Source organism: Gekko japonicus, unplaced genomic scaffold (genome assembly GCF_001447785.1).
Source record: "Gekko japonicus isolate JY-2015 unplaced genomic scaffold, Gekko_japonicus_V1.1 scaffold2196, whole genome shotgun sequence".
Lineage (NCBI taxonomy): Eukaryota > Metazoa > Chordata > Lepidosauria > Squamata > Gekkonidae > Gekko > Gekko japonicus.
In genome coordinates, this window is record NW_015160288.1 from 141,235 (window position 1) to 155,404 (window position 14,170).

At 47.3% G+C, this 14,170-nt stretch overlaps 1 protein-coding gene across 1 annotated transcript in view; it reads left to right on the forward strand.

Annotated features, from left to right (window-relative positions):
- The window catches only part of LOC107114338 (PR domain zinc finger protein 10-like), an 87,742-nt gene that overhangs the window by 28,260 nt on the left and 45,312 nt on the right, over window positions 1-14,170 (forward strand). The window contains 5 exon segments of the mRNA XM_015415784.1: window positions 853-925; window positions 2,015-2,132; window positions 3,303-3,432; window positions 6,217-6,441; window positions 13,684-13,695. Coding sequence (XP_015271270.1) covers window positions 853-925; window positions 2,015-2,132; window positions 3,303-3,432; window positions 6,217-6,441; window positions 13,684-13,695 — 558 coding nt within the window.

A 14,170-nucleotide genomic window follows, 5' to 3' on the forward strand; every position in this document is an offset into this window, starting at 1 on the left:
TGAGAGAGAGAGAGAGAGAGAGAGAGAGAGAGAGAGAGAGAGAGAGAGAGAGAGAGAGAGAAGTAGCAGGGGAGGATGCAGAGCCAGGGCCAAGGCAGAAGTGGAAGCCAGTGGTAGGGGGAGGGATGGGATTTCCTTTCCCCCGCAGGCACCCCTCTTGTTTGTTCTGAATTGTTTTCTTTGAGGCTTTGTGAAAATGTAAAATCGTAGACCCAAGGGAGGAGTGGCACATTCTGCTTTGCAATAACACACGTGGCATTTTGAAAAACTGCTTGCTTTCTTTGGTGACGCAATGAATGAATGGAGAATTTGAGATGCCAGTCAAGCCGCTGGTCCACGCTTCCTCTCCGAGGATCTGCCATACAGTGAGTGAAATTAGAGAAAGAAATCCCCCCTAGAAGCAGCCTCTTAAGGATATTCCTGGCAGGATGCTCTTGAAAGGCCTGCCGGCACATATATAGCAATTTGCTCTTGTGGCTTGTTCTTAAATGTATCTCCTTTCCTTTCATGTCAGTGTCAGCCATCTATGAAACATACAATAAAATGCTAGTAATTGCTGGTTCTGGGGCGGGCAGTGTAGGGTGGGGACGAGATGTTGGTCTTGGACCAGAGAGACTTGGGTTGGAATCTTTGCTGTGCTCTCACGGGGTGACCTTTAGCCAACCCCTCTCTTTCAGCCTAACCCACTGCACAGTTTTCTTATGAGGATCAAATGGGGTAATCTGCATGCTCACTGCCCTGAGCTCCTTGGAGGAAAGGCAGGATACAAATGTGATTGGTCAGTGATCACCTCGTTCGCTTTTCGGAACCTTTGACAAATGTCCTTTTTACTTCTATGTGTATCCGTTGCAGGTGTGGTATGCCGCCTCATACGCCGCGTATGTGAATCAGAAGATCCATGATATAACTGAGGAGGAAAGGAAAGGTATTTCCCTTTCATTTTTCCAAAGAATCTTTAAAAGATTTTGTGGGTTTTTTTCTTATAACCCATAAAAGCAGATACAGTTTTGCATGCCTAGTTCCAGCTGAACTCAAATAGGGGTTTTATCTGTGTTAGGGCTCCATTATCATATGCTCTCTTCATTACTAAAAACATGTATGCACACTTAGCTCTTTCTGTTAGCCCATGTTGCCTTTTCTTGATGCACCTGGTCATAACTAGGGATGGGCACAGACCTGAACCCGAGCCAAAGTCCGCCCCGGACTTTGCCTGGTTCACGAATCCCGAACTGTGGTTCAAAAAAGGAACCTTCCCTGAACACTCACCCAGCTTGGCTCATTTATCTTCTGTGGTTCACTATGGCACAGAATTTGAATGATTTGCTTGTCTAGTCCTCTATCCAATCCTCATGACTTAGTCACGTCTGAAAATGTGCTTGCCCTGAATGCATTCTCTGGCATGTATCTTCCATGCAGTTCCCAAGTATTTCAATGAGACTTTGGAGGACTGCTTCCCATGTCTGACCAAGCTGTAGTAATCAGGGATAAATACCTTGCATGCATTCTTCTCTTAGCTTCCATTTCTTTTGCCCTGTCCATATTGTCCTTCTGCTGCTCAGCAATCCATTCATTTACTCCTTGCCAAAAAATACTGTGTTGTACAAAAACCAGAATATCAGATTCAGAGGAAAGCATGCACATTAAATGAGTGTATGCAAAAGAAGTGCAGAATTTGAATTAGAACAGTCACTGTTCTTAACTAGCAAAGCATTGTCCAGAGGCCAATATTCCAAGCAGGTTTGTTAAGGGGAGGATTCAGAAAGCATGTCTACAACATTTGTGTGCCTTTTTCTCAGAATATTTTGTCATCTTTGCCCTTGTGAAACTGACCTGTGTCACCAAAGTGCTAAATGTAAGCTGGTCAGCAAAAGATTTGTAGAGTATGTTCCTTAATCACCCCGATCTCCACCACACAGTGAAAATACGTGGGGGAAATGTGTTTGGCAGTAACGTGGGAAGCTTAACTGGTGGTGTCAAAAGTTCTGTTATCGGTTGGTCTCACTTGAAAATGCAGTTCTCCGAGAGCAAGAGAAAAACTGGCCGTGCTACGAGTGCAATCGGCGGTTCATGAGCTCCGAACAGCTCCAGCAGCACCTCAACTCCCATGATGAAAAGCTGGACTTCTTCAGCAGGTATTTAGTAATATGCAAAAGCTGAATTTTCCAGCAATGCACGCTGCCTTCGATGATCACCGAGTGGACTGCGTCAGTGCCCCCCTTGGAAAGGGGATAGCGTTGCTGTATTCTAGAAGTTCCAGGGGCTCAGTTGCAGCCAAAAGCCTTCAGAGCCAACTTCCTGTCTGGTGTGTTTCTCTCTTTGGCAGTACGGAGTGGCTAACAACTGGCTGGCCACAGTAGTTGGCTAGACACGTACTTTGTGCCTCAGGCTTGTCTTGCTTGACAGCTGTGCACTTCTGCCTTAGATCTGCCTTTCAGTGTTGGGTGGTCAGTGGCTAGCACATAAAGGCACCGGGACTCTGTGTCTCCCCTGTTGGGCCCCTTCCTCTTGCTTGAGGTCTAGGAGGGGTGCAGAAGCTGGTGCATTACAGCTCCCTTCTGCACTGAGGGAACTGTGTGGCGGAGGCAGATGCCCATCACCTAGTGACAAGCAATCCTGGCAAATAAGAGGTGGCAAAAAGAGAGGTGTCTTGGAGCCTATTGCCTCATAAGAGGGCAAGGGAGCAACCTGGGATTGGGCAGGCTGGCGGGTGAGCAGTGTGGTACGTGTTTGTGATAGGGGGCAGGCATCCCTGCCATCTGCCTTGACATGTTTACCACCATGTCAGCAACCAGAACTGTGTTCCAGAGTGTATTTCTGAATACCAGGTGCTGAGGGCAAACAACAGAGCAGAGCAGATGCTTTCTGGCCCGGCTTTTGAGCATAATACAGGCATTTGTCTGGTCACTGCTGAAAACCCAGTGATGGACTAGGCACGCCCTTCATACAGCCTCTTCCCATATTACCACAAAAGTAGATTTCATTGGCTGCTGATGGAGTCCTTTTCTGCCAAGCTGTTTGCAGATTTTTTTTTTTAGCTTAGGCCGCCACTAAATGTTCTATAATGGTTGAGTGTTTGAAAAGACTGAGAGAAAATTATATATAATTTGCATTTCTCTGATAGTATGTCTTTATAAATTTTATTTTTTAAAAAAAGTCTGGGCAAAGCCATGACAAATAGAGCTCTTTTTCCCCCCTCCTGAAAGCATGTTTTGTGTAAAAATAAAATTTAAAAAGGAGAAAACATTGAGAGAATTACAGATCCTTTTTGTCTTACCCAGCGTTCTTACATTTTTTTCCCCCAGAGCACGAGGCAGAGGTCGTGGACGAGGAAAGCGGCGGTTTGGACCAGGCAGGCGACCGGGTCGCCCTCCTAAATTCATGCGCTTGGAAGTAACTGGTGAAAACGTGGGGAAATGTGCAGAAGGGACACAGGTATACTTTGTGGGAGCAGCTGAAGGAGAACAGAGTAGCTTCCTTTGAAAATGGAGGATGACTTCCCCTAATTGCATCCGTCATCATCTCCTGAAAATGGAGGATGACTTCATAAGAATGCAAGAGAATGTAAGAGAAGCCACATTGGATCAGGCCAGTGGCCCATCCAGTCCAACACTGTATGTCACACAGTGGCCAAAACCCAGATGTCATCAGCAAGGCAAGAACTCCAGAAGCCCTCCCCCTGTTGCCCCCCAAGCACCAAGAATACAGAACATCACTACCCCAGACATAGTGTTCCATCAGTACCTTGTGGCTAATAGCCACTGATGGACCTCTGCTCCGTACGTTTATCCAGTCTCTTCTTGAAGCTGTCTGTAAGAATTACATCCCTCATCTTTCTCTAAAAATGGAGGATGACCAGAGGTCATTTCGGGGGGGATCGTGGGGGAACGCAGTTCCCTCGGGTGAGGTGCAGGGGAGCTGGGCACATGATGAAGCCCCGCCCCCTGCTTCCTGCCGCCCTGCTTCCAGCCCTCATTCAGCCAGGAGGAGGCAGGAGAAGAGGGAGGGTAAGTTGCTTCCTCCCCACCTCTCCCCACCCCTGCCTGCCTGGGGCCAGGGAGGGCCTTGGCGGGGCTTCCTCGCACTCCCGCTAGCCTTGCCGGTCCACCGCCGGGCCCCTGATGTCAGGGGGTGTGGCATATGCTAATGAGTTATGCTAATGAGTTCCCCTAGCTCTTTTTCTACGAAATGACCCCTGAGGATGACTCATTACATCCCTCATCATCCCCCTCAGGCGATGGAAAGCTGATGCAGAACTAACTTTCTAACACAAAGCCAGGTACTGGGAATGAGAACTGACAAGCTTCTGGCCCCGGCAGGTGTTCGAAGGCAGCAAGTGTCTGGAAATTCCTGGCATCGTTCAGATGCCATGACAAACTTTGTCATTAATGAGCAAGCCTTGGTCTTCATGCCCCATTCACTCCCTGGCCCTTGGTAGTTAAACATTTATGTTTTCACAGCAAACTGTAGTTTGTCATTGCATCCAAACAACAAGCTATGGTTTGTTCTCTTGTCTCCAAATCAGAATTCCAAGCCACAGTGGAATATTAGTTTTGCAGGAACCTCAGTTTGTGGTTTGGGCATAACAACGAACTATGGCTTGCTGCGAAAGCAAAAAGAGTTTATCACGCCATGTGTGCAGGGGTAGAGGGCAACAGTCTGAGAATTCCCCAGGTTTGTCAATGTAGTAATACATTTTTTTTTGTCATTATGTGTGAACCAGACCACTGTGTCAGTTTTGTTTTGCTTTCCCTTAAAAAAGTGCCCCACAGCTTTCTTCCATCAGCTTGCAGCACGCATCTCAATAATTTCCCAGTTTAGCTGACTTTTTATGTGCCATGTTGTGCTTGTACTGTGCGGCCCCTGAGTGAGCCTTGAAAAAAGTTGCCCAGCACTGGAGGACAGTGTCTAAAAAGACAAGCTCAGCAAATCTCCTCTGTTACACAAAGCAAAAGCTGCACAATCTCTCAGCTAGCCTCCCAGGTCTGAGACTGGAGATGCTTCAAAATCTGACTGAGCCAGAGCTGAGCCAGCCTTCTTTTATGTGCCCAACACAAGCCCCCACCCCACCCCCCCCAGTCCACATGACTGCTACCAGCAACAGCCCCCACCCACAAGAGAGGAAATAACACAGAATAACCCTGTGCATTTTGTACTCATTCATGATTTTAGGGCTGCCGTTAAGGTTATCTGGCAGGATAAAGCAAACATGATTGAGTGTTATACTTACATCCGCATATTGCAGCAGCTTCCTGTATTTCCCATGTGGTGCTTTCAAACAGTATTTCAAGGATGACGTGTGTACATCAATAGCTTTTCACACACTCTGCTGCTGGTTATTAGTGAGAGAGGGTGTACAGTTTACACTTAATTGCATGAGCTGTTGCCCTTTGTCGCCCGTATCTGGATTGTATACTTTAACGGCAAAGGTAGAAGGAGGAGTAAACATACACTTCCTACACCTTACCCCCTTGAGAGGGAGCAAGAGTGATGGTATTAGTGGTTAAAGAGTTGGACGAAGATCTGGCGGACCCAGGTTTGAATCTCCACTCTACCACACTGTCTGCCTAATCTACCTCACAGGGTTGTTACGACGATAAAAGAGAGGGTTAACTGTTTTGATATATGCTGCTTCAAGTCCCTGTTGAGGAGAAAGGCCGTGTATAATAGAAGTAAAATAAATAAATTGATGGACCTTTTAGGGTAAAGGTGGCTGTTTCTAACCCGCAGAGCACTGTTGGCAGCATCTGGAAATGGACCACAGGTAGGGGGTTGCCTTCATCCCCCTGCCCTGCCCTACCAACTCATTCCTGATGAAAATGGTGCTTGGCAGCTTGCCTTTGATCTAGCTGCCTGCCTCTAAAGACCTCTAGTTTATGCACCAGCTTTAAGGAAGAGCTGATTTCTGTCTCCTCCCACCAGTGGGTCTTCTTGAGAACCAGCATCTCACGGGGCGCTTGCTCGCAAGTCATGTCTGTGTTGTTTCTTTGCTGTGTGTGAACCACAAATGTGCAAGGAGCAGGACGGGACCTCAGTGGGTCAAGGAAGGACAGTCTTGCAAAGTCTCTTCCTCCCTTCTCCTGGTAAGGGTGGCATGCGTGCTCTCAAGCCAACATAACCGGCACAATCACTTAGAAACGCGGCCTTCACTTGCCAACCTGTGGTAGCAGTATGGTAAATGGGGAAGATAACCTGTGCCTCTCTGACTTGGGATTTCAGGATTTGCTGCATTTCTCCAGCAAGGGGCAGTTTGAGGAGGCTGGACAAGCCCCTCTGAACGGCCTAGACCAACCAGAACAGACGCCTGCCCCGCCGGAGACTCCATCCACATTGGACCCCCAGCCCGAGAGCCATCCGTTGCAGCTCCAGCCGCATGAACCGACGGTGGCGCCTACCCAGAGCACCATTACCGAAAACGACATGCGGCGTGCAAAGCGTATTCGGGTAAGCGAAGGACACGGCCGCCAGTTGGGGCTGTCTGTATTCTGCTTGTCTCTGGGCCACCCGTCGGCATGGTCACCCCTTTTACTGGCCCTGGTCTGTGCCCGTGGCCTGACTTGCAGGAATTAGGCAGGCAAAACTCTTCCTGTCCCCGTGCCTTGAAACAAATTGTCCCCCTCGTTAATACCTGATTGTCGGACTGCTGTCTAAAGGCACAGGAACTGGGCTGGTTAAGAAACTTAGGCAGACCTTCTTTCACAGTGTTAAACGATTCCCTGCTGATACAAGAATCTGGCATCTTGCACACAGAGTAACTCTGGCAAAATAAAACGTGTGAAATTGGCATGTTTGTTACCGGGCACAGACTTTGAATTTCCCCGGTGCCAAACCTTTCTACCTTCTATTGGTGTCAGTCTCTAAATGCCCGCCCGACATGGCGTTTCAGGCTGAGTGCATCTTGGGGCTGTGAAAAGACAGACAGGCTTCGCACAAAGACCGTGGTACCTCTTGAGAATCTGGGGGTGGGGGGGAGAGACTGGGCTCCAAATGGAGTTGATTTGAGTCATGGGGCTTGATGACTCTTTCCTGGAAACCTCGTCTATCCAGGCTGGCAGGCGAGAGGATGCCAGGCAGCCAATTGAGGTGGTGTGGATTAATGAGTGGTTCAGGGCTCCATCTGTGTGTGTGTGTGTCTGGCAGAACTGTCTGCGGCAGGAGTCATTGCCAAGGAGGCGCCATGACCCTGGCTGGTATCTGTGTTTTTTCTCTCCAATGGCAAAGATTGTCTTTATTGATACAGTTCTTTCTGGGGGCAGCAGGCTTCTCGTCCTCCCTTGCGAGATTAAAATCCGCGTCGTGTACCCTGCGTTCGGAGAACAAACGCTTTGTACCTGGTCCTTCTGGCAGCTGCCTGCTCCTCCGCTATCAAATGTAAGAAGAAGAGAATTGTTCAGATGAGTCAGCCTCCAACCTATTCAGTTTGGGTGACAGGTCTATGTAGCTTAAAATCTCTCTCTCTCTCTCTTTTTTTAAATGCGCCCCCTTTTCCACGTATGAGATTTCAGTTTCAAAAGGAAACAGCTGCAAACAGGAGGAGCCCCTGTTCATTCGCAGTGCTGAAAGACATTCTTTTAAAAAGAAGTCTGTGGTTGCCCTTAAGAGGGAGTTTGATCGAGGTTTGAATTAATTACACTAAGATCAATTCAGGGCCATTAAAGAGGTCATTCCACAGACGTGATGCCTTACCAAGAGCCAAACTTAACACACTTTCCCCTGGTTCCCATTGGGTGAGGGGGTTTTCACCTTCCTCAACACAGAGGCCGCAGTGCATACCAAGTAGTCCTTAATGGTATAATTTGTTCTTCGAAAACCTTCTCACATATCAGAATCTAGTTTAAAAATCACCTACTTGCTCACGTGGGAAGATTTCAGAACACAGCGGAACAAGGCGAGATGAGTGCTGACTTTAAACACCTCTTGAAAAAGAATATATTTGTCTTCAGCATGAAATGCGCACAGTTAGATTGAACATGTTGTGAGAAGTACCTGGGTCGTCAAGATTGGTTTATATTTTATATCCATCACCTTATGTGAGAAGATCCTGCGAGGCAACTTGATTGGGACTCCTGCTTGTGCGTTTGGCTTTTCAGCCACAGCAGGGTCAGTTAAGCTCTGCCATAAAGGCTTGCATTGTCTCCTGGGACATTAGGCATGATTCATGTGCCTCTCAGACCTGTACTTTGCTCTATTCTGAATGTAGCGCACCATGGTCTGACCGATCAAGTATTCAAACGTGCAGGTTTCATGTGCCCAAAGTGCCTTGAGTAGCAACTTCTCATGCCACAGGGCAAAACGCTTTGAAACCTAGCAGAGGTTCGGAAGCTGTATGTGCTAGGACATGGGGATCTCATGCTTATGTTGCCTTAAACACATGCTTTCGGCATGTCCAATTATTCAGTCTTTGTGGGGGGAAGTCATCATTACTCAAGATCTTTGAGGATGCCTATGTACTCTTAAACTATTTGCCTGTCACCTGGAGGCCAACTGATGGTCAATGAAAACGGACTCTCTGTGCCCTTATGGTTGCTAAAAGACTTACATTACAGCACTGGACAGGTGAATGCCTACCTTTTATAATTCAGTTGACTGAGGACCTTGCAGCCTTATCAACATTTGCATGTATGGCATATAGATGACAATTGCATGTGGACATATTTTTTAGAATTTGGAACGCTTTCTAAATGCTTATGTGTAGACTTGCCAGCAATGTTGCCATATTCTCTGTTTCTTTTCCATCTGAGGTACAAAATTTTAAACAATAATAGTAATTTCTAAAATGTTCAAAAGGGTAGGGTGTGGTGGAATGTCCAGTGTGCAAGGAACTCTTAGAAACCTACTCCGTATGATTCTCTGTTGCAAGACCATGCTTGGCCATAGTGGTGGACAGAAAAGGGCAGAGATGAATAGGGGTGATGTTTGCAAACCGTGCAACAAGGCAAGGTGTCAAAACCAGAAGAGGAGTCTCTGTGGTCAAAGCAGCCAGGTTGAACTGGGGATGGTAGAACAGGTAGAAGGGTAGGGAAGTGGATGGCCACAGGAGTCTGTTTGGCAGGCAAAGGACAGTGTTGCAAAACCTGAAGAATTGTTTGGGGGGCTTCCCATGGCAACAGGGCCTTTGAGAAGTAGACAGCTGCTGTATTTTTACCCCGGGGGAGTGATTTGAAACTTCAGAAGAAATGGGCAATTTAGAATAGGAGAGGTGGCATTGGAGGAGGAGTTAAGTATCTCCTCTGCCACTGCAGAAGAAGAAGAAGAGATTGGATTTATACCCTGCCCTTCACTACCCAAGGGAGTCTCAGAGCATCTTACAAACTCCTTCCCCTCCCCACACAGCTGATTTGCAGTGAAGAGAAAGATGGTGGGAGATCCTGCATGGCTCTCTGACATTACAACTCTTCTGGATCTAAGGAGTATGGTTCCCATTGCTAGAATCCCTGGTTTGAGACCCCTGGTGCCTTACAGTTGCATGCTTTTGTTAAAGGTCCCCCCCCCCTTTATCTCAGTGCATTCCCACATGATGGTACATGAACTCACCAGAGAATCACAGACGTTTTCTAAACAGGCTGACAATGAGGGGTGTCTGTGAGGCTAGTGAGCAGAGTGCTGGGCTTAGATGTGAGAGAAGAGGCCCCTGTTCCAGCTGAACTGTGAAATGCGCCAGATGCCCTCGAGCATCACTGTTTCTTAGCCTAGCCTATCCAACAGGACTGTCATGAGGCTGAAGAGATGAAAGAAGAATGAGGACGCACTTTGCACATTGAGAAGTTACAGGCGCATGATTGATACCGTAGGGCAATAACAATAACACAAAATAAATGGCTGAGCTTCCAGATAGATAGGTGGAGTAGGGAAAACTGTGGGTCACAGTGGGGACTTTAAAAAGAGCTTTGGGGGAGATGATGGCGTAGATGCCGACGTGTGGCATTTTCATTTGTGAGCTCTTCTTTATTTTATTTTAAACAAAACGACGTAACACTGGGGTTTTGTTAAACTGCTCCTCAGAACAGCATTGTTATAAGGACTGGGACTCTCATCAAGGTTAAACTGTCCTGCAAGGGAACTGAAATATGCTCTGAAAAATGAAGCTGTCATGTGGGATGCATTGTTTCCCTCCCCCCCCCCCCCCGCCAATATGTGGGCAGTGATGTCATCCCAAGGAAGAAAGGGAGGATGCACAGGGATTGTGTTAGGGCAGGGGAGGACCCCAGCGTGGTGTCGATAGGCACTGTGGTGCCCACCAGCATGTTTCCTGGCACCCACTTGCTTATTCCCCCCAAAGCAAAGAGCCTTTTCTGGCTTTCCTCCATTGGGGTAGGAAATGTTTAAGAAGAGCCGAGGCATCACCTTTCTGTCTACAGGGAACATCCATTTGAGAATAGCTGCTTCCATCATAGGAAGATGCTGGCTATGGAACCTCATAATATTTTGTGGCCCCTCACAAGATTTTGTGATTAGACATAGCACGGCACACACAAAGCACATTGATTCCTGTATTTCTACCTGAAAGGGGCACTTGGGTGGCGAATTCCAGTCTGCTCTACAACCTCCTCACACACACATCTACCTCACTCACTCACTTTGTGGTAAGGTTTCCAACTGCGTGTTGGACAATTCCTGGAGATTTGAAGGTGGAGCCCGGGGAGGGGAGGGACTTCAGCAGGGTATAATGCCACAGAGTTAATCCTCCAAAGCAGCCATTTTTATTTATTTATTTATTTATTTGGTTTATATCCCACTCTCCCCGCCAAGGCGGACTCGAGGCAGCTCACATAGAACTACATAAATAATCATAAGCATAAATATAGATTAATGATTTAAAATCCTCCTAAAACATTAGAACATGTTAATAAAACATTGGCACAAAGTTAATAAAAGTGAAAGCAAGATTATTTATCAAATGGCTTAGGGAACCGTATATTCCAGTATATTCAGTTCTCCAACTATTATGCGGCGGTTAAGGTGGTAAGCCAAGCACAGGCTGGAAATAGGGATGGTAAAGCCAGGGCACAGGGATACTCTTTGGTGTATAGTGCTGCTCCTTAATTGAAGGCCTGGTGGAAGAGCTCCATCTTGCAGGACCTGTGGAACTGTAAAAGGTCCCACAGGGCCCTAATCTCTTCTGGGAGCTCATTCCACCAGTATGGAGCCACCCCCGAGAAGGCCCTGGCAATCGCCAGCCTGGCATCCTTAGGGCTTGGGAGGGCCAGCCGATTTTGCATTCCTGAATGCAGTGCTCTCTGGGAAACATGTGGGGAAAGGCGGTCCCTTAGGTATGTCGGACCCTGACCATATAGGGTTTTAATGGTGATAACCAGCACCTTGAAACGAATCCGGTATGCTATTGGCAGCCAGTGCAGTGTCCTCAGTGCAGGCTGGATGTGCTCCCGCATAGGGAGGTGCATCAACAACCTGGCTGTAGCACTCTGCACTAGCTGCAGCTTCCGGATTTGAGACAAGGGCAGCCCCATGTAGAGTGTTACAGTAGTCCAGTCTTGAGGTGACCATTTCGTGGATCACTGTTGACAAATCATTGCATTTGAGGAAGGGAACCAACTGCCTAATCAGCCAGGGGATCTGATCTCTGTAGTCCAGAGATCTGTTGTAATTCCAGAATATCTCCAGGTCCCACCAGGAGGTTGGTAACGTTACCTAGTAAAGATGGCCTCTGTTTGATCTCCCAATCACTCTTCAGCAACAGTGACCGCTGTGGTGAATGGGTGGTGGTGACGAAGACGAAGTCCTTTATCAGTCACTGAGGCGGTTGTCCCTACGGCTGCCAGCCTCCAGGTGGGGCCTGGAGATCTCCCGCTTTTATGACTGATCTCCAGCTGACAGAGACCAGCTCCTCTGGAGAAAATAGTTGCTTTGGAGGGTGGACTCTGTGGCGTTGTACCCTGCTGAGGCCCGTCCCCTCCCAAAACCCCGCCCTCTCCTGGCTCCACCCCCCAAAGTCTCCAGGTATTTCCCAACCCAGACCTGGCAACCCTAGTTGTCCCAGGTGGAGCTGGGTTTGAGGCCAGAGCGTCTGTTGAACCACAAGTGAAACAAAGCCAAGTAAGCTTCTGCCTGCCACCTGAGTTCATCTCCGGAGGCACTGCTTTGGGTACCTCCACCTTTTGAAATAAGAGGGACAGGGCCTTATCCATCATGGGGCCTTTGACTGTGGAATGCCCTCAGTTTCCTGGCACTAAGACTCTTGAGTTTTCCGTGCCAGGTCAAGGCCTACCTCTCCCCATCTTGTTAAGTGAGGTTTGTTAAGTTGCATCCATCTGTTTTTGTTACCTGGTGTTTTTCCAAAAGTGTTTTGGAGTGCCGTCCTGTGCAGAACTGTTCCAGTGTAATAAGCCCATTGATTTCAGGGGACGTAGACTGGGACAATTCTGCATAGGCTTGTGTTATTAGTGCCTCAAAAGCCTTAAGTATTCTGCTTACTCTTTTTATTGATTAATCAGTGTTGTTGATTTATTATTTGGGTCTTATAGGTTATGGACTTCTATATGTCTTTGATAGTTTTATTTTGCTTTTAAAATATACTCCTCCTTGAGGAGACAAGCATGGCTGAGAGTGTGTGATAAAATGAATCGACTAAATTTCCTTCCTTCCTTCCATTTATACCACACCTTTCAGCCAAAGCAGCTTACATTGTTTGTTTCTCCATGTTATTCTTACAAAACTCCTATGAGGGTAGGTTAGGTTAAGAGAGTCACCCAAGATCATCCAGGAAACTCCCATGGCAGAGTGCGGACTCAAACCTGGGACTCCCAGATCCTAGTTGGAAACACTAACCACTACACCATATTGCCTAACTAAATGGCTGCATGGGCTGGTGGTCACCCCTTGCCACTTTTACCCCTCCTCTATTAGAAATGGAGACAGTACACTCCAGGGGCAGAGACCTAACTTTTGTTGACCTGACTTTAAAGCTCCAAGGACACAGATGGGGCCACACAAATAAATAGCCATGATCCCAGCGTTGGAGAAAATCCAAATAGATCCTGTCCTGTGTCGATAATGTTACATGTATTCTTCCCCGCTATCTTTTGTCCTTTAGTACTCGCTAGGCTTTCATTTGCTAAGAGGCAAGTCCTGACAACCCTGATTTTAAGGTCGTGTTTATTCAAAATTCTCTGTGACACCGACGCTTTCTGATATCTCTAGAGAGGCTGAACCCTATTCGTAGGGCTGGCTTAGTCATTACAAATACTGGCGGCTTTTGAACGGTGTGGCCTTTGTTGGATTTAGGCACCCCTAGTTAAAATGGAAGAACAGCGTTCAGGCTGTTGCTAACCCGGCAGCCTCTAGTGCTTTTTGAGAAGATTATTTTGAGTGGAGACTGTGGTAATTTGATTTCCACAGTCTGGCCTGGCTCAGAAGGCTGAAATTACAGAAACCACCAGGGGCAAGGCCACACCGGAGAAAGCCAGAGCAAACAAACAAAATACCCCCTTGCTCCTTTGTTCTAAAGACCACTGTATCCACCCTAGTAATAAAAGTCCATTCCTGTGTCTGTCTGTTGGCCTCACATGGCTTCTTAACACTGCAGACATCTCTGAGATAATCACTCCAGGCTTCAGGCCTGTTTCATGGCTCCAGGAAACTGCCTGGTCACTGCGGAAGACAAGGCCTTCTGCTTTAACAGTCTGTTTCATAACAAATATTTCTCTCTCTGCAATGCTGCCAGCTCAGCTGGAGCAGCAGGTAGGTTTGATTTTTGTTCACTTACCCACCCCTGCCACCTTTTTAGCTTAATAAATTTGTCTGCCATGCCATTCCATGTTTCCCCTGGTTTGTACATCCAATTTCCCAGCCTCCACTAGGTAACTTGGTCACATTCAAAAACCTAACCAGCATGATGGGTTAGTCCTTCTCCCTGACATTGTAGCTTTCTACCTGCAGGGACATTTTTGTTTGTTTGTTTCTTCTTTCCATACTGGTGGAATGAGCTCCCGGAAGACATCAGGGCCCTGCGGGACATTCTACAGTTCCGCAGGGCCTGTAAAATGGAGCTCTTCCACCAGGCGTTCAATTAAGGAACCGCCCGCAAGTATCTGAGGCCCTGGCCCCAATACCATCAATATTATTAATGCTTTAATAATATCAATAACATTATTGACATTATTGAATAGCCTGTGCCTCGCCTATATTTATTTATTTATATTTATTTATTACTTTC